We start from the raw sequence: 19,342 nt of genomic DNA on the forward strand, positions 1-19,342 counted from the left end.
CTGCAGCACGTGTTCTGACAGGAACCAGGAAAAGAGATCACATTTCTCCTGTTTTAGCTTCTCTGCATTGGCTTCCAGTGAAATCCAGAATAGAATTTAAAATCCTTCTTCTTACCTACAAAGCTCTTAATGGTCAGGCATCATCTTATCTTAAAGAGCTCATAGTACCTTACTACCCCACCAGAGCACTGCGCTCCCAGAATGCAGGGTTACTTGTGGTTCCTAGAGTCTCCAAAAGTAGACTAGGAGCCAGAGCGTTCAGCTATCAAGCTCCTCTCCTGTGGAACCAGGTTCCAGTTTGGGTTCAGGAGGCAGACACCATCTCCACATTTAAGAGTAGGCTTAAGACTTTCCTCTTTGATAAAGCTTATAGTTAGGGCTGGCTCAGGTGACTCCTGAACCATCCCTTAGTTATGCTGCTATAGGCCTAGACTGCCGGGGGATTTCCCATGATGCACTGAGGTCCTCTCTCCTCTACTTTCTCTCCCTCTCTACGCAACCTCATCCCATTAATGCATGTTACTGACTCGACATCTCCCCTTTCCCGTAGTCTTGTGCTTTCTCATCCCTCTCCTCTCTCCTCCTATCACTTCCTGCAGGTGATTCTGGCTCTGGATCTATGGTTGCGAGTCACCTGCTGCCCCCGTGTTCCTGCTCGACACCATCTGCTACAACTATTGTTACTAGTCCTATTGTTATTATTGTATATATATGTATGTATATATGTATTATAATCATTAACATAACGATTATTATCATTACTACAACACTACTGTAAATATCTGTACCATTATTCATTTACTGTCTGTACCTCTGTGTGTATTGTGTAGGCTGCCTCCCTCCCCTCTCTCTCTCCTTCCATCCCCCTCCCTCTTTCTCTCTGTTCCTCTCTCTCTCTCTCTCTCTCCCCGAAGCGGTCGAGGCAGATGGCCGCCCACCCTGAGCCATGGTTCTGCTCGAGGTTTCTGCCTCTTAAAAGGAAGTTTTTTCTTGCCTCTCTCGCCTAGTGCTTTCTCTTGGTGGGAACTGTTGGGTTTCTGTAAATATCATCACAGAGTACGGTCTAGACCTGCTCTTTTATGAAAAGCGCTCAGAGATAACTGTTGTTGTGATTTGGCGCTATATGAATAAAATTGAATTGAACCCACACATGCAATAGGCTCATTCTGTCGTGCTCCCCATCAGAAACCGAAAAAAATGTAATGCCCGCCCACCACACGTAAATTAAATTCTTATGAATCATTAACATTTACATTATTTTGTATCAACAAATAAAAAGGAGCCAAATTGAATTTTATGCCCAATAGCATCAGCAAACTCTTGTTATTTTTATTTCCCTCCATAAATCATGCTCATTCAACTTATATCCACTCCATATTTTTCCTCTGCTCATTCACTCACCCCCTGCAGTGGCTCTAACAACTGGCCTAATGCCAGATATCACACAAAAGTACAATTGAATGTAAGTCATTTTCTATCTATTATACCTTTTTTATAATTGTCTATTTGTATTTTTTAAAAGTTAAATCAGGATAACTTAATTATTTGCTTTTATTTTACATTTTTGATCCATTTTAGCAATTGCTTTTTGTACTCAAGGATCTCTTGAAAGTGATAAAAGCCCTGCACACACCCACACAGGAGTTTACTGTTGTGGCTAAAGTTGGGTGGAGCTATGTGAGCTAATTAGGTGAGGTCACCAGACTCTATGCAACAATAAAAATATCAACTCAACAGGTGAGTCATGGCACACTCAGAATGGAATTGCCATTCATTTTTATGTGGAGTGGCGTTAGACAGTAAAATGTTTGATAAATGCTGTATAATCATCACATTTGTAGAATACTGTTGTTAGCATGGTAGCCATGCTAGCTTCCACAGTTCATGTTTACAATCTACTATTTCCTGTCTCCACCTGCAAGGGTGGATCGAGATGTGTGATGCCCTATATCTAATAAAATATTACAGTAGAAATATAATGTAAGAGTAAAAGGAAACAGAGTATTAGTATTAATAATTTTAAAAATATCAAACCTTTTGTTTTCTTTAAAATTGTGAGGTAGTTTCTGTCCTTGTCTGGTGCATCATTTAACTTTTCTTTCCTATAGTTGTTTCCTTACTTATCACTACTTACCCCCTCCCCTCTTTTATCCTTTCCTTACCCAGTCTTGAGGTTTTCAATGGCCTCCTCCACACCCTTCTGGTTGTTGCGGATCATGTACTGGTGCATGTTGGGATAGTTAGAGCGGATGTTCTCCTCTGTACTGCCGTTTGGCACTGTGCCGAAACGCAGTGGTGGGTACTGCTCTGTTGGGTGCTGGAACTGTATGAAAAGAGGTGGGCAGAGATTAAAGGAAAGAAGGAAAGAAGGAAGTTAAAGAAAGGTAGATAAAAGGGGGGGGGGGGGCTGTTTGAAGTGCTGCAAAGATCACTTCACTTTCAAAGAATGGCCTATGCTTCAGTTTTCTGAAGAGCTGAGGGCAGAGACTGATAAAACAGACGAGGTTTTAAAGTGTGAGAACAGCAGGATAGTTTTTGGGTTCTGCTGAAGCTGCACTGAGAAATAAAAGAAGAGTAGGCAACAGGGAGACAGAACATTTTGAAGGATTATATACAGTATTTCACTACTTTCTGTTAACTGAAGCTGAAGTTGCCGACCTGTTTTGGAGAAAGACAAGAAGCAAAACGAAATGTTTTCATGTTTCTCATACATTTGTTTATTTTAAAAAATTAACAAAACAGTTTGATCCTCTGCTCTCAAAATACTGTAACAAGTGCAAAACTGTTACAGTATTTTTGGATGCCCTCTTGTTGGTGACTTTTGGACCAAGGTTTTTAAAGAAATTGATATTATATTCAAGGGAAAACTGGCCCTAACCTATTTTTTGTGTTCTAGGAATACAATCTGCAGCTTTACACGTTAACCCCTTCTCGCTGAAGATGCTTAAGGTGTTGCTGTTTAGTGCAAGGAGATGTATTCTTCTTCAGTAGATCTCAGACTCTGTCCCCACAGAGTCACACCTAAAGACAAATTTAGGGTCACTAATCAACCTAGGCCACGTCTTTGGACGGTGGGAGGAAGCTGGAGCACCCGGAGAGAACCCACACAGACACGGGGAGAACATGCAACCCGCAACTTTCTTGCTGTGAGGCCACAGCGCTACCCACCGGACCAAAAAACTTTAAAATTAACAAAACCCTGCATTTTACATTAGGTAAACATACACGTCATTCTGATTCCTTGCTAAGCTATCTATTCATCTATCAGTCCATCTGGCCATCCACCTGTTCATGCATACATCCATCCATTCGTTCATCCATCCCTCCCTCCCAGACCGTACCTTCTTATCAGACAGCCCTGACACTGTGTCTATGTACTCCTCCTGGATCATGAAGGCAGCCAGGTTTGCAGTATAGGAGGCCAGGAAGATGACAGCAAAGAAAGCCCACACCAGCACCTGAAAGAGGAGTAAGATCAATGAGGGCTGAGTCTGATAGATGTTGAAGTATTTTGAGATTTCAGTGACACTGTTTTCACTTGTTGCCATTTCATTGCTAAACCCACAGCTGATGTCTTTGTCTTGCCTGGAGGGCAGAGTTGCGTTTGTCAGTATGACACTTCCGTCTCCAAAAAAAACGTCACTGCTACCTCAGCATTTGTCCTTTCCGTACTTGAAGTTCTGTGAGCAAATCATAGTTTTTCCTGCGCCAATATGTCTGTCATGGTTCATATATATGAATAATGGAAAATAATGTATATTTAATCAAGCTGTACTGTATTGTACTTTAAATGAGTATTTACATTTTATTTTACTTTATGCTTCTACTCCACTACATATGGTGCTTTTTAATCCACTACATTTACCTAACAGTTATAGTTACTTGTTCTTTTGCAAACTACAAAAGCATTGTTGAAGGAATAGTTTGACATTTAATTATTATTTTTTTCTTGATGAGAATTTTATGTGAAGATGATGTATATGGTAAATGGGAAGCCAGTTAGTTGCACCCAACTTGGCTCCCTCCTAAGGTAACAAAATCCAACTATCAGCACCTGCAAATCCCACTATTAAACACGTTATATCCTGTTTGTTTAATGCGTACTATAACATAAAAGTGTAAAAGTTGCGGTTATAATGGGGGTTATGTAATGGATTATTTACAAAATGCAAATTAACCCCTGTGAAACTGTAACTGTAGTTTTTGCATTGTTGTTTTGCATACAGAATACTTCTCCTTCTAATACATAAAGGAATTGCAGAATTCTCTAATCTGAAATGTCCAAAACCAACAATGTGTTAAACTTCCCTACCCTGCCCGTGGACTCACAGACAAAGAACTCAGTAATTTCCCTACAGCTGACCACTGTAGTTTCTAGCAAACATGGTTGAATAGTTTCTATTGTTAGGGATCATTTTCAGCAGGGGATCGATACACATGTGGTGCTCTAGTGAGCATCTAGTGAGTATTTCTAGCAGCACGATGATGTATGTGGGATTGAGTCAAAAGAAACTACAGTGTGTGTGTTCATGGTAATAAAGGAAGATGCCATCCAGTGTAACAGCATGGCTGATTTAAATGTTTTCAATAATTGTTGGACAATATTGGAGATCTAAAGAACAAGAAATATTAGGCTTTCTTATTGGCTCATGTTAATAGGACGCGTACCTGTAATTGGAGTATTTTTACATTATGGTATTGCCTCTTAAGTGACAGATATAAGTACAATTTACACTGTTGGATAACACTAGTTACTAAATTACTATGGCACATTTAAAAGATCCTTTGAAAGGTGGTTTAAGGACTTGGCATAAAGTCATTCAGCTTTTCAGAAGTGCTTCTTTTATAGCTAAAAGATGCTGCACTGTTGACATTCAGCCAGAAAGCAAGTCGGAGATGTGGATTAGTTTTAGAACTAAATTGCACTTGCAGATGGTGATAAACAGGGCTATTTGCTTCCACAGTACTCTGTGTTTATGCCAAAAATTAATTTGCATAATTTTCTTAATGAATAGGATGAAAAATGTACACTTATAACTCTGGCAACAGAAGAAGAGTGTTTTGCTCAATGACACTTCAGCAGTACAACGCATCATAACAGGAGGGTTGAAACACGGACTCCTCACTTACAAGGGGTCCCTCGTGAATTTCGTAAGCCTTGGGATGATGTAAGACCTATTAAAACTTTAATATATAATATAAATAATACATGGATGTCAATTATCCATCCACTGCATGCTGGGATAGCCATTGATTTCCCTGAATGGGCTTAGGCAGATGTGAAAAATGAACAAAATAAATGGAAGTCAAGAGAATAAGCCTTAATTAAAGATTTAATATATCCTGGCATGTGTTATAAAAATGGATCAGATTTGGATGAACGCTGTTATTTTTAAATGTTCTTAAAGACACAGTTGTATCTTCAGTGTATGTTTAAAAATCCTCTTTAATGAAAGAAAAGGGGTTTGATACAGGACCATTAATCTTGCTCTGCATGTAAGGGGACATAAAGCAAACCTACAATTTAACGAAAAACTACAACATTTGCAGAAAAAAAGAATTCTCCTCTGACCCCCTTTTGTAAAGCCAATTGAGCTAATGAGCTCTTCAGATGATTGGGGTTTTTGTGAAAAGCACTCGGGCAGACAGTCAGAAGAAAAAAAGACACCTTGCATTTTTTAACCTCCCATGGCTCTTTACTCTGCAGTAGAGGGGGAAAGTTCTTGACTGATTTTTCTTTTTATGTCTTGAGGGCAGAGAGTAACAGCAGGTATTAAAAAGACCACCGCGGTGAAACAAGTGAATGAACACTCTCAAACTGATTGCATTGGCTCATAAAGCTTGCAAGTGTTTTTTCTTGATAATGCAAATTAGGAATGTGGCAATGTATGGGCACAAAACACCTGAAAAGATTAAGTCAAGTAAAATCTGTAGATAAAGCAGTATTGTATTATATTTCACCTTTAAATAAACATTTTAATCAATAAACCAATCAATAATCACCTGATAATTGATTTAATGAAAACATCTATGTTGCATCTAACAGCATTGTAATAGATATATGTTAGGCATGTTTTTAGCACATGGAGAGACATATACATTTTTAAATGCTGCTGAAATAAAGGTTATATGTAACTTGACCTAAATGACCCAAATATTCTAGACAAGTTGACATAATTTCACCTGCAAATCATCAAATGATCATCCAGACACCAAGTAAATAAAACAGTCAATCAGCCAGTCCATCAACTGATCAACAGGTGAGTGAGTAATTTAGAGGGTCACCATGATCTTGCTGGTGGTTCCTCTGGGATTCTCCACAGGCACAGAGTTGTTGAAGACCAGAGCCCACAACAGCCAAACGGACTTCCCTATGGTGAATTTAGATCCACCTGACTCTGTGAGAGAGCGAGAGATAGTGTGAAAGAAATAAAGTTTTTAGGAGATTATGAACAATTCAATATTAGGCGGGGTAGGACGCTCAGTATCTTAAAATCCAATTTATAACAGTATGGGATTGGTGAAATCGGTGGCTATAACAGTGTCCACTCTTCTGGTTTCAAGTTTTTAATCTGATGTTGGAAAACTCACTGCAGGAGGAAAAAAAGCATATCCTACAGTGATCTAAGAACGGTCTGATGTTGAGTTCAAACAGGAGTGACAGAGTTAGTGGGAAGAGAAAATACCTATATGGAGATATAAAAGATTAAACATGGAAGTAAACTCCCTTTTGTTGAATATAGAATCATCAAACTACGAAGCCTCAGAAGGGGAAAAGAATGAGACAAAGGTTAGATAGAGGAATCTAGTTGGTTATAGTCTCCTATTACACTTCAAAAATGATATCTTTGATATCTGATGTGAACCACGGTGCTGCAACGGATTTTGCCAAAGACAAAGGCTAAAAAGTGGGGGCTGAAACATGCTTCTGCACGTAGGCAAATGTGCACGGGGGGTTGCAGCCAATCACCAAGCTACTGACCTACTACTGAGCCACTGAAGTGGATTCGGGTGATGGCGAGAAGCAGAAAAGATGTCAGGTCTGCCCCCATTCACAAGACAGTAAAACCAGCACCATGTGTGTATAGTGTAGAATATACATGTACAAGATACAAGTACTTACATTGTGCTTATCATGTGGAGACATATGAAAAAGTGAGGGACTTAAGAAGAGAAGAGAGACAGAAGCAGAGGTGTTTTTGCACAGAAGAAGCTAGAACTGAAAACCAGTGATGAACAAACACCTACCTGTCACTCCAATTCAGTATTATTCCACTTGGGTCAGTTTATTAGAAGGTAATGAATAACATTTCCAAATGATTATTTGAAATGAATGTAGCAGCTCAGAGGAGCAGCCAGTAAACAGATGCAATGAATGATAAACTGACAAGCACTGTAAAAATGTCAAAATCAACCACCACCGCGCCGTCAGTATTTGTTTCATTAAAAATAAATAAGCTGGATGGTGGGTGTGGAGTGATTGTTTTGACTCATGTGCAGTCAAAAATAGTGGGACGCTTTGCATAATTTGAGCAAATGGCCTCCTCAAATCAGCCCCCCCTCGCTTACATAACTGACGAAGTGACAAGTTGGTAATAATGTTGTGAAATGAGCAGTGGCAGCGGGTTGATTGGCGTGCCGGCGCTGGAGTGACTCCGTCTCTTACTCTTGGCGCTCTGCAGGCTGCGGTTGTATCCCACGGGGCTGAAGAACTCAAAGATGAAGACGGTGACAGCCACCACCGACAGGCACATCACAAACATCATCACCCACACTGCCGGGCTGTAGGGCTCTGCAACGCACACACAAAAACACGCATGCAAACATAAGATAAAGTTTCAGAAGTTTGCCTGTCATCTGATGGCCAATCAAATGAGAGCAAAGCAGCAGCACTCTGTCAAACAGTCCACTGATTGACTGCCCTTCACTGTGTGTTAAGGTGTATTCACATTAAAGTGGAAAAACAGGGGTCTTGCTCTGCGCGCTCTGCTTTGGTTGGCGCAGTGTTTACCACTCTGGAAATTTCAGTGACGCTGTAACGTTTATACAACAGCGCCACATTAGCTACAATGCTAACAGTTCTAGCAGTAGATCACTACATTTCACAAACTCATATTGTTTTATTGTACCAGCTGAATCTGCATACTGATAATATCTTTTTGTCTGGATTCATTATGAGGCAAATTTGTTATTACACATATAGGGAATAAACTAAAGCTCCTTTTCCACCGCATGGTAACAGCTTAACTCGACTCTACTCGCCTTTTTTGGTATGCCATTGTGGAAAAGTTGTTCCTGTACCTGCTACTTTTTTTCGTATAACCTCCGTCGAGGCTCCAAGTGAGCTGGGGCGATACTAAAATGTGACTTGACAACACAGCAGACTACTGATTGGTCACAGCAAATTGAAAAAAAAAATGTCTATAGAACACAGAAAAGATATAAATTCAGGTATGATGTAGGTATGATGCAAATTAGCGACAACAGGCATAAACGAGAAACCAGCGCTTGCAAAACGTTCCTAGCTGCGTATCCAATCTGCACAAACAGGCATCGGGGGGATACATGCGCTATCTTGGCTGCAGTCTGAAAGAATGAGGTGTGACGCGAATTCGCGACAATCGGTGTCAAGGGGTTAAAACTTTGCTATTTCTCTATAATTAAGTGTAGTAAGATATAAGCTCACCCCAAACCCCACTGATATAGAAAATATTTCCTCATATTGTAATACTTTGTTATATATAACTACTTAGTGTACTTTACATGACTCATTTCACACAAAAATAATTATGCAAAATAGTTGGCTGCCGTGAACTATGATTGACCTTGTATTTTTTAAGACTTTTGGCAGATGAGTAAAAATGTTTATTTCCTGCATTATGTGAGGGTAAAGAAAAGCAATGAGACAGAGAGATCTGAAGCTAGACCATGAAAACAGGTAAGATTATGTGTACATAGACACTTAGGTCACACTGCGTTCATTTCAGATTAGATTAATTCTAAATAAGCTGCCGAATAACACAAACGTTTCCTCTATGTATGAAACTAGGAGGGTTCAGAAAGTGCACTCATTTATTTTTAGTTGTTTGGTATTCAGAAATATGGAAACAGGTTACTTAAGCCAAAATTTAAATGATGAACATTTAGAAAGCTATTCATTTCTGTAATCAGACACGTGCAGCACTGTGGTGGCCGGACATAAATACCTTTGTCCAATGTGCAAAAGATGGGAGACCAAATAGAGAAAACTTAACATCTGTAGAGGTAAAAACCTCTGGGTGAAGACAGGGGGGGGGGGGTCGTCTTTCCTCATCTCGTCCTTCTAAATAAATGGGTGCTAGTCTAACTGCCGACAGAGGAAACGAGCAGATACTTCTGAGATTTGTCAAATTAGTGAGGGATTTTCTGCCGACACTGAGAGCAGCAGCAGTGGCAGATGTAACACTAATCAGACAGCACAAGAGAGACAAACTGAGCTGCTGTGTCGACTCATCAACACCTTTGTCTCCCTGTGTTACATCCAGGAAAAGATTCTAAATCAAACCTGACTGTGTGCTGGTATACCAAAGAGCAACAAGTGCTGTTTACATATGAGGCTCTTAGCTGAGGTTCCCCTGCAGAGAGATGTACAGTGAGGGCGCAGGTGGAGAGGCTCGGGATTTATCCATTAAACTTACTGCCAGACAGGGTTAATATGCTTTTAAGGCTGGGCTTTCAAACTGTGTGCCATGAGGACTCAGAGGCTGCAAGTTTTATTTCCATCTAGGTCTGCCGCAGTGTACAATATCACAGGTACAGAAACCTGTGTCATTACATATATCATTTAATTTGTTTTTATGAATTGTTTTATCAGATTTTTGCAGGAAAAAAATATTAATGAAAATGAATGGTCTGCCATCTGTTTTATTTTAACAATAATGTAGAAAATAACCCTTTGAAATTTGAAAACCCGACTTTTCAGGAGGATTCACTAACGACATGACACATCATTTATTATTAATGCTGTAGTTTCTAAAAAGAAATACAAAGAAATCTGAAAGTGGAAGAGATGTTCAGCTGCAGTATTTAACAAATGGTGCCTTTAAGTTGTGAGGTCTTATTCTGGGCACATGGGAAGTCAAAGTATTCTGATATTCAAGTGTTGCTTGAATGTCTGTTATTAGAAAATTAAGGTCTTCTGATTCAGATTCTGGTTGATGTCACCTGTTCCTGGGTGACGAGAATCAGAAACTGCCATTCTGTTGTTCACTTTTCAAAAGTGTTGATGATTTTGTGCACTCTATTTTAATGTCATGGTCGGAACAAAAAATAGGTCTACAACAAAAATGATCAAAAGAAACATTTTAAAGGCTTCTTCTGGGCTCTAACATTTTCACAAAATTAGCTATGTAACAACTTGTGAGCTTTGCACTTCTAGAAAATGTACATTGCAATTTATATATAAAGTCATAAGTACCACATTTTAGTGATGGTCAGACAAGATTTAACTCAACTTTATGAAAAAAACTGAGAGATATTGTTTTCTGTTTGTTCAATCACATTTATAAACAAGAGAGGGACAGTATTATATAACATTTCGGGCAAATGCAGTCTAATAAAACATCTCCACAAACTACAGCCTCAAAAATAACATCGGTCAACCACGATCAAAGCATAAACACTGTCTGTCTTGAACTGTCTTTACAAAGGAAGGATTTGTTGGAGGGCTCTTGTTTTGGATTGTTTTAGATTGCACATATACTTAATAATAATAACTTGATAACTATAGTGTTCAGCCGAGAATTTTGCGGTTCAATGTATGAGGAAAGTTAACAATTTTGTGGCCTGTGCTTTATTTTTATTAGTCATTATGGAGTATAGACATCAGAAGTTAAACTATGTTATTAGATTGACTATTGTTGTAATTTTAATAACTTATGAGCTATTTAAATGGGGCTGGGTGTGATTCCTATCTTCTTGCAAAATATGTGTTTGTGTAAAACGTTGAGATTTGAGTGTTATGCCAAGCTTTGTTGTCTCATTGCATTTGTTCAGTGTAGCCTAAGGGAGGTGATTTAAAAGTGATTTAAAATATTTAATTGCTTTTCCTAAACAAAGATTGCAGTAGCTAAATTTGCTAAATAGCATAACGTCAACCAGAGAGGACGAACTAAGCAGTGGAAACGCCACCACTATGATCATCAGCTTGTGAATCCTTGACAAACAGCGAATATCCCCTTTTCTTCTTAAAATTGAACTTCATTGGAGGATGAAGTTTTTTAACAGTGCCCCCAAGCGCTGGACACAGCACTGGATTTTTTTCATGTTTATTTGTCTGCTCCTTTTGATTGTGGTTCAATCAAAACTGCCTTGGCGGAGGAAGCATGTGAATAATTACATGGTGCTCTGCAAAGACTGAAGGTTACGTTTGATTTATTCTCTTATACTCTGGCAGGTGAGGAGTGTAAAGCAGCTCTGTGTTATTTTTAAAGGGCTGTCAGCTTTGAGTTAAGATCTGATGAGCTTTATTGCTTTATTTCGCATTCATGTGCTCTCTCAGTCTCAGTGTTTGGTTTCCCGCAGCTATATATCCATTTTGGACAACAGCTAATCTATTTTTATACCCATATTTATTCTGGGAAAGTCAAGAGAAGACATATGCTTTGTGTCAATGATGCCCTCTTAAAAATTCAGTTGACGGGGTACAACCACAGTCTGGAATTGGTGCCAGTGAGCAAATTCACTAGAGCAGATGGGGTTAAGGTTGGGGTTAATGAGGTTTCCGTGCCCTTCCTCGGGGGCATTTCAGCAGCAGTTGCTAAGTAAAGTGACAGCATTACTTACTCATTTTGCTTGCCAACATGTTCCCAGCAGGTCCAGGGTTTCAAACGGGTGACCTTAGTACTCTGAGCAAGGGAGTAGCAGTAACATAGAAAAGTCAATTTTGTTGATAAGTCCCTTTAAAGGGAGGGACAACCACTTTGTGAACCTGGGTGTAGGTTTAGTTTTAGTCTCTGTAGTGAGCACCAGAGAAGCACAGGGCAAGGACACAGTATGTATGACATGCCACTAGCTGCATATACATTAACATAATGATGTGTCTCCCTCCTCCTTCTGCCATAATCCTACCATAGTATGCATTTGGAGTGCCTATTATGCAACTATCATGTGCATATATTATGCAATCTAATGCACACCTGGAAAATAAGCGCAAAGAAAAATGCAATCTAGCACTACATTTTGGCCATAGTGTTTCATGAGGCATTGATGAAACCACTAAAATGTAGCTTCTTGAATGATTTTGCTTTGTAAAGTGTGTCGGACACTTTTCTTTAGAAATACTGCCATACAAGTACAATTCTTGTAGCTCCAACACTAGTTCAGCATGAAATCTCATGAAACTCTTCACTTGTTAAATGCCACCACTGCTGTTTGAAGCATCTTATTAGGGGAAAATCTTTGGCATGTGTTTTAAGGCAGTTGGACTGCCAAGTAAAGTGCAAAATGTGGTGAAAACTGATAGATAGATTACACGGATACAAATGCCCTTCATCAATGTGACTATTATTAGAGTCCTCCATAAATCTATAATAATTCAATAATACCTACTGTGATCAGAATATATGAGCATATGTTAATTCTGGCTTCACTTTTCTTGTAATATTGTCTTACTTGCATTATAAGTGAATAATTAGTATGCATGCAAGCAAAGCCATTGTCTTTCCACTAGAGTTGCACCTAACTGTTTCCAGAACTGGGAACAACCTTAAATGGTACACTAAGCAGTTAATAAAACACACTTGTCAGGGGGGGAAGTGCACAAACACAGTCACAGACACTTAATCAAAACTTGATAACTATGTTAGATAGGGGTATTGTGAGGCAGTGCTCGTTTTCACTATTTCACACGATTTTTTATATCACTCAGATGTTTTATCACAGCAGCTGGCAGATTGAAGGATCTGAATATGTTTAAACCTTTTGACTAAAATATAATTAGTCAGTATAAGTGACATCAACTCAACTCCGTAGCCAATGTTTCACTAGCCACACTCTAAGGAACCTGATTACAACGTTTTGGTTGTCCGGTTACAAACATTTTGACCCTGATTTGTCCATCTCTTTGCCCAATTGTTCATATCCCACATGTTTTATATCTATGACCCAACATCTGAACAGCCCTGTGGTGTGCAGAGAATACAGAAGTAGCACTAGCAGTCAGTAGGGGTAGTGTTAACATTGATGTGGCAGAGTGGGCTGAGGCTGGCTGGCTGCTTCCTTTGTTGTTCTGTTTGAATTCACGTTGAATCAAATCAGTTCCTTTGAGATTACAGTTCCTGCAGAATAATCTGCTGTGTTTTTATCCTTATTTTACGAGGTGGGTTTGTTAAGAGCAAATGCATTTTACAGTCAAAGCACGCTCGCGACCTAACCCCGGATAAGCGGTAGAAAATGGATGGATGGATGGAGTCACAGCACAACAGCCAACGCGCCTCCGGATAATGAGGGAATGAGGATAAAAGGTGATAATCATAACACAAAATACAATAAAGGGGAAAGACTATAGATGATAAGTGTTTTGAATTTTGAGTGTCTCTAACATTAGAGGACCATTGACTTTGATTTAAGCACATGTCAGAGTGCAAAAAGGACTCAGATTATTCACACATCGTCAATGATAGCTATTATTTTGCCATCATTTTTTTTTTATGCAGTGGAATAAAAATGTCATCCGAGCACATAAGCAGCTGGGGTTTAGGACCGCGAGCTTTACCCAATTGGCTTTTTCCCCAGAAGACATTTTGACATATCACAATAGGAAAAACACATGTGTGAAAAATAAAACTGATTATAGGTGAATTTGATGTAGCTGCTGCAGTCCTGGCATTGTGCATGCTGGCTGACCGTCACGGCTTACTGCGACATTTGAATTGAACAGTGCCATTGTTAATGTTAGAGACACTGCGATTTTACTACTACAGTATGACAAGTCAAAGTATCTGCTGAAAAAGGCCTATGCTCCAGTTTATATATTTAAGCTGAATTTGCTGGATTCACAGAAACTCTTAAGAAGCTCTTGAAGAATCAGTTGGTGGTTTGGCCGAAGAGTTCTGCTGCACTCTTTTGTTTGTAAAGGCTTTTATCTCTGAATTGCCAATATGACTGACAGCCCTGCTACTGCAGCTGACCATCCTTTTCAACACACACACTAACTCTCTTTTTACTTCTCTTCACTTGTTCAATTTTCACATCCCTCTATTCTGGATCCCTCGACAGTTTAAGTGTTTGTTATCATCCAGGATTAGACGTTGTGTCCTGCCTCGCTCTCCAGCTCCGTGGTCTGTCTGGGTCTCTGCGTTTGTAACAAGGCCTCTCTGTCTGTCTCATTTTTTCACCCACAGAATGTATCAAGTTATTAGAGGATTGACTTATTACAGATAATTTAAAAAATAGAGATGTATAATGTTTTAAAATAACTATTCTGTTATTTAATCAGAACAGACATGTTATGCTTTCTTTTTCATTCATATAAAAAAACACATAATTAGTATACACACCTTTCTCATTGTAGCATACACACAGAAAAACACACACTGAAGGTGCAGCAAAGTAAAAGTAAAAGGCTGGCATGGATAAAAATGTCTGAATGTGAGTCCTTTTTTCTGTTTCTTTCTAATGCTCACTGGGAAACTTCTGAGTGGCTTTAACATGTGCAAGGGCTATAAAAGTTGCTCAGAAAATCTTCCAGTATATTTTAAAGTTAAAAATTGTTGAATTCTGAACAATTCAACTTGTTTAAATTGTACTAAAAGTGAAAAGAAGCAGGACTGACAAACTAGAAGCAGGTGAAAATGTGATGATGACATGGTACTTCTACATTTCATCTAAGGCAGATCACAAGGGCATTACCGACATGCAAGTAATGAAAACTTACTGTCACTCTGAAGCTGTGACAGTATACACATTTGTATGTGCACGTGGGTCTACTACAGTCAGTCTGCCTCAGAAAATGCCCAGAAATGAAGTTAATTTGTTAACTTAGCTTCGGGAGCGGGGCCACGCCTCACCCACACCTCCAATAATCGTCAAGGCTACATATACCGTTCCGCTCAGCCTGCCCCACTTGTTCAGATTGCTCGACGCAAGTCAGACAACGATCTACGTTCAACAGCACACGCTTAACAGCATGCTTGTTTCAGATCGCTTGACCCCCCCCCCCCCTTTCCCTTCTCTTCATCCATTCATCCCTACACACATCAACTCATCCTGTCTTCCCTTATGCCTTCATCCCCTCTTCCCTGCTCCTCTCATCCCTTCATCCCTCATCCCATTATCCCTGATTCCCTCATCCCCGCTCCCTTCATCCCCTCATCCCCTCCTATTCAATCAGGGCACAGCTCTCTCATGTCTCATCTAGGTACCACAATCCATATTTGCATGTACCTCCAAATCACACATTGTTGTGGCGTGGTCCTTGCTAGTGAAAGGCCATTTTACCCTGCAGGAGTAATCAGCAACTATCATATTTGACATAAAAAAGGAATCCTTTGATAACAAGTGTCTTGACTGAAGAACAAGACAAGACAGTCATCAAAAAACTGTCCAGTGGCAAAAATATAGTGTCACAGAATGTCAAGTCAGAAGACAGGGAGCCCAAAAAGACAGTCTAAATATTTAAACAGTCTTAGAAAATGTTTCCATGCTCCCAAAATGGACCGCTTTCAAGAGCTTGACAGGAGTATGTGATTGAAAATCTCAATGTACGAAAGCCACTATAGAGATCTGAAGTCACTCGCTTCCGATTCCGGCCCATGGGACCTTATTTCTGAAAAAATATGTACGGTAGTCCATGGCGAGAGACAACTTATTTTTTGATTCTGTTCAAAAAGATGTTTGTAAATTTAAAAGATAATTTTGTCCGTCAAGAAAGTTGTAGTTTTTCGTCAAACAGTAAAGGTACATGCCATTTTGTGTGAAAACCTCTTGTCTCACACAAAATACGTCACCAATATGTTAGCGCGGTAATGCTAGCTAACGTTTATTGCTCAGTTGCTGCTAGCAAGATAACTTAGCTATGTTCCACGCAGAAATGTATCTCAACTGATGTGTTTAATCCAACGAATCTCGGTCCTTTTATCACATCAGCCTCTCATGTACGTTCTTTGACGTTAGCTGTAATTATTATTTTCACAATCTTATACTTCAACAGTTTTACATCAAACCACAACTTTCTTGACTTTTAAATTGTGTATTTTATATTTTGTATATTTTAAATTGACCATAATCATATGTGTAATTCAGACCACAATTCAAACGGGATCAAAAAAATTTGTTGTCTCTTTCCGTTTACTACTGTACATATTTTTTCCAAAGTAAGGTCCTGTCGTGGTCCACCGGAAGGGGAGGGACATAGGCTCTCTATTCAGCTCATCGTGTTTGTTACAGTGACAAAATTTTATTCATGGTGAATCATTTTGTTCTATTTACTGTATATGCATTTACATGTGAAAAATTTAATTTAAAGTAAGTGCAATATGCCAAGCCTGTCTTGTCTTGTCTGTATGCATAAACAGATGCTACCAAAAGATTGTTTGTCCTACAATCAGGCCAATACATAGTATGGATTTTGTTTCCCCTGGCTGTTCATACACAGACTCAAACACTAAAATCAATATACATTTTTATCAAAAACTAAATCCAAATCAGGTGCCAAAACTTTCATCATGCACCAGTATCTTGGCAACATGTAAAAATAATGGCCCAATTGTAGCTGTATGTAAATGACGTACTTAATACACACACAAAGGAGAAAAGAGACAATCTGCCTACCTACCTTGGGCCTAACCAAGGCTCTCCTTGTCACCCAAATTTGAATTTATCTATCTTCCCCCTTCTCTCTAACCAGCTCTAGTTAAAATGCAGGGAGGTTTTCAGAGGCACCACTATCAGAAACAATTGCCCTGACTCTTTGCTTGCTTCCTCACCTGCTTCACTTCTTCTCTCCCACTCGATTGTTTCTGTCACCTTTGACCTTTTGTCGCATGTTTCTCTTACCTCTTACCTCTCTGTGGCCTTGCTTACCTTTTGTTCTTTTTTTTTTTCTTATCAACAACCCATCTATTCAATCACACACACACACACACACACACACACCCACCCACACGCAACTATGGAAAGCTACAGTATAGAGTCACTATCTGCACTGTGGCCTGACGGTCTTAAGATAAAACGGCCTTGGGAGCCCCGCACCTCCGCCCAACCATGACATGTTTCAGATTGTCTCCTAAATCTCCTCTGACAGATGGATAGATGTACTACTGCAGCTGTGTAAGTATGAAATAGATCCCTTTAGGAGTATGAGGGAAAAGATCAGGTCTGTGAAGTGAGAATAAAAGTCGACTGCTGAAGTGGACTTCCAAATCATGTCTCTTAAATAAACACATTTTATTAAAAAGGAGAAAGAAAGAAAATACTGCAAATGTAAATCTGCTTTTATTGCAGGAGGAGCTTCCAGGTTTGATGTGGTAGCTCTTGTAAGAAAATATTAAATAATAAATAATATTGACACTATGCTGGATATACAAATTTAAAGTAACAGTTTTACATTTTGGGAAATATGCTTATTTGAATTGGATGATGACATCGATGCCACTCTCTTTTACAACCCGTTAGATGATATGTAATTTTAACTCAACCTTCAAACTCCCAGGTCTCTAGTAGAGGACCCAAGCTTGAGGATGACACATACCACCCTGCAAGGGGTGCAAGGGGGATTTTGTATTTTTATATATATATATATTTTTTTTGTGGCTTGGGAAAGAGAAGTTTGGGATCCCCTGCTGGAGCTGCTGCCACCGCAACCCGACCCCGGATAAGCGGATGAAGATGGATGGATATATATATATATATTTTACCTTTAAACAGAGCCACACTAGCTGTTTCCCCCTAAGTCATTATGGTAGGCTAACCTGCTGCAGGCTCCAGCTTTATATTTGGTAAATTTCTATTCCTTTAACGTACTAAACTGTCTCTTCCTCGAGGTGGTAAAACTAGCTGCAAAAAACACCAAATCAAAGCAAAACTAAATAAAACCTAATATTAGCTGCTGCATCACATATTTCAGGTCAATATTTTTATTTATCTGCTTTAGTCATCAACATATCATGATCAGGTAAGTGGTGTCAATTTAATTTAGTTTTGCAAGCAGCTTTTTTTATTTGTCTTTATTGAATTCAGAGTTTTGGAATTATTTTAATATATGTGGGTAAATGATAATAATACTTTTACTTTTGGAAAAAAACTGTTTTTGCTAGTTGATTTTCGATATCTGTGTTTCATGTGTAAGAGATTTGTGCATAAAATATTTATCCATTACGAAGGGAAGTTATTTCACAGATTTTGAACCCAAATTCAAACCTTAAAAGTTATGTGAAAGTTCAAAGAAGCATTTAGTATATACTTGTATCAGAATGTGCACTGTAGTGTATTCACAGGAGAAAGTTTACAGCACAGATGGAGGGCTTAAAAAGTAGTCGCCTGAGACGCTGCTCTTTGCTAACAAGTCATTTTGTTATCTTCTCATCTGGCCTGCACAATACACACAGAGAAACACCCACACACACACACACACACACACAGAGCAGCGTGTCAACCAGCTCAGATTAAAACATCTGAAAATATCTGAGGCAGCTCTATCTCTCTCTCTATCAAAGCCACTCAACCTCTCCCTCAGTCTTTTGTGTTTGGTTTATATTGGTACATGACAAGATTCTCTCTCTGGGTAACCATCTCTCTCGCTCTCTGTCTCTCTCTCACAATCTTTATCCTTCTTTCTTTGTTTTAATTTATCTCTGCCTCCAGCTTCCTCCTGCTCTCATCTTTCCATCTCTTCATGCTTGGAAATGTCTGGAATTAGTCTAAGAAGATTTGTAAATTAAGAGGTGTTATCTTTGGAGAGGCCAACTTTAAAAAAGACAGATACTTTATTTAAAATAATAATAATAAAAAAAAATATCCCCTATGTTTCTCTGTGGAAGCTCATTTGGATACTGAGAATATCAACGCTAAAGTCTGGGTTGGCAGCTTTGCTTTGAGATGCAAAGCCATGAGTATGAACCTTTTCAAGTGTGAGACAAACGCAAGTCAGAAAGGCCTCTTAAATAGTTGAGGATCATTACATATAATTATATTACTGTCATAACATACAGTATAGGGTTATGTTATGTTATTTATCAGGGCTGTTGTAGTTCATTATTCTACCTCTTCAAAGGCCTACATCTTCAGGTTAAAGGAAATAATCTAATCTGTAACACTTCAACACTGCTTATTATGAGGTTTCTTCCATTTCTGGGTCCATTTTGCT

The 19,342-nt window shown here is 39.0% G+C and overlaps 1 protein-coding gene across 1 annotated transcript in view; it reads right to left on the reverse strand.

Annotated features, from left to right (window-relative positions):
* Positions 1-2,158: 2,158 nt before the first annotated feature.
* LOC123976743 (glutamate receptor ionotropic, NMDA 2D-like) overlaps positions 2,159-19,342 on the reverse strand; it is a 198,403-nt gene continuing 181,219 nt past the window's right edge. The window contains exons 11-14 of the mRNA XM_046059091.1: positions 7,667-7,792; positions 6,286-6,398; positions 3,342-3,458; positions 2,159-2,323 (exon numbers count right to left, since the gene is read on the reverse strand). Of these exons, the coding sequence (XP_045915047.1) occupies positions 2,159-2,323; positions 3,342-3,458; positions 6,286-6,398; positions 7,667-7,792 (521 nt within the window). The remainder of the gene's footprint in view (positions 2,324-3,341; positions 3,459-6,285; positions 6,399-7,666; positions 7,793-19,342) is intronic.

Source organism: Micropterus dolomieu, linkage group LG09, assembly GCF_021292245.1.
Source record: "Micropterus dolomieu isolate WLL.071019.BEF.003 ecotype Adirondacks linkage group LG09, ASM2129224v1, whole genome shotgun sequence".
NCBI classification, from domain to species: Eukaryota; Metazoa; Chordata; class Actinopteri; order Centrarchiformes; family Centrarchidae; genus Micropterus; species Micropterus dolomieu.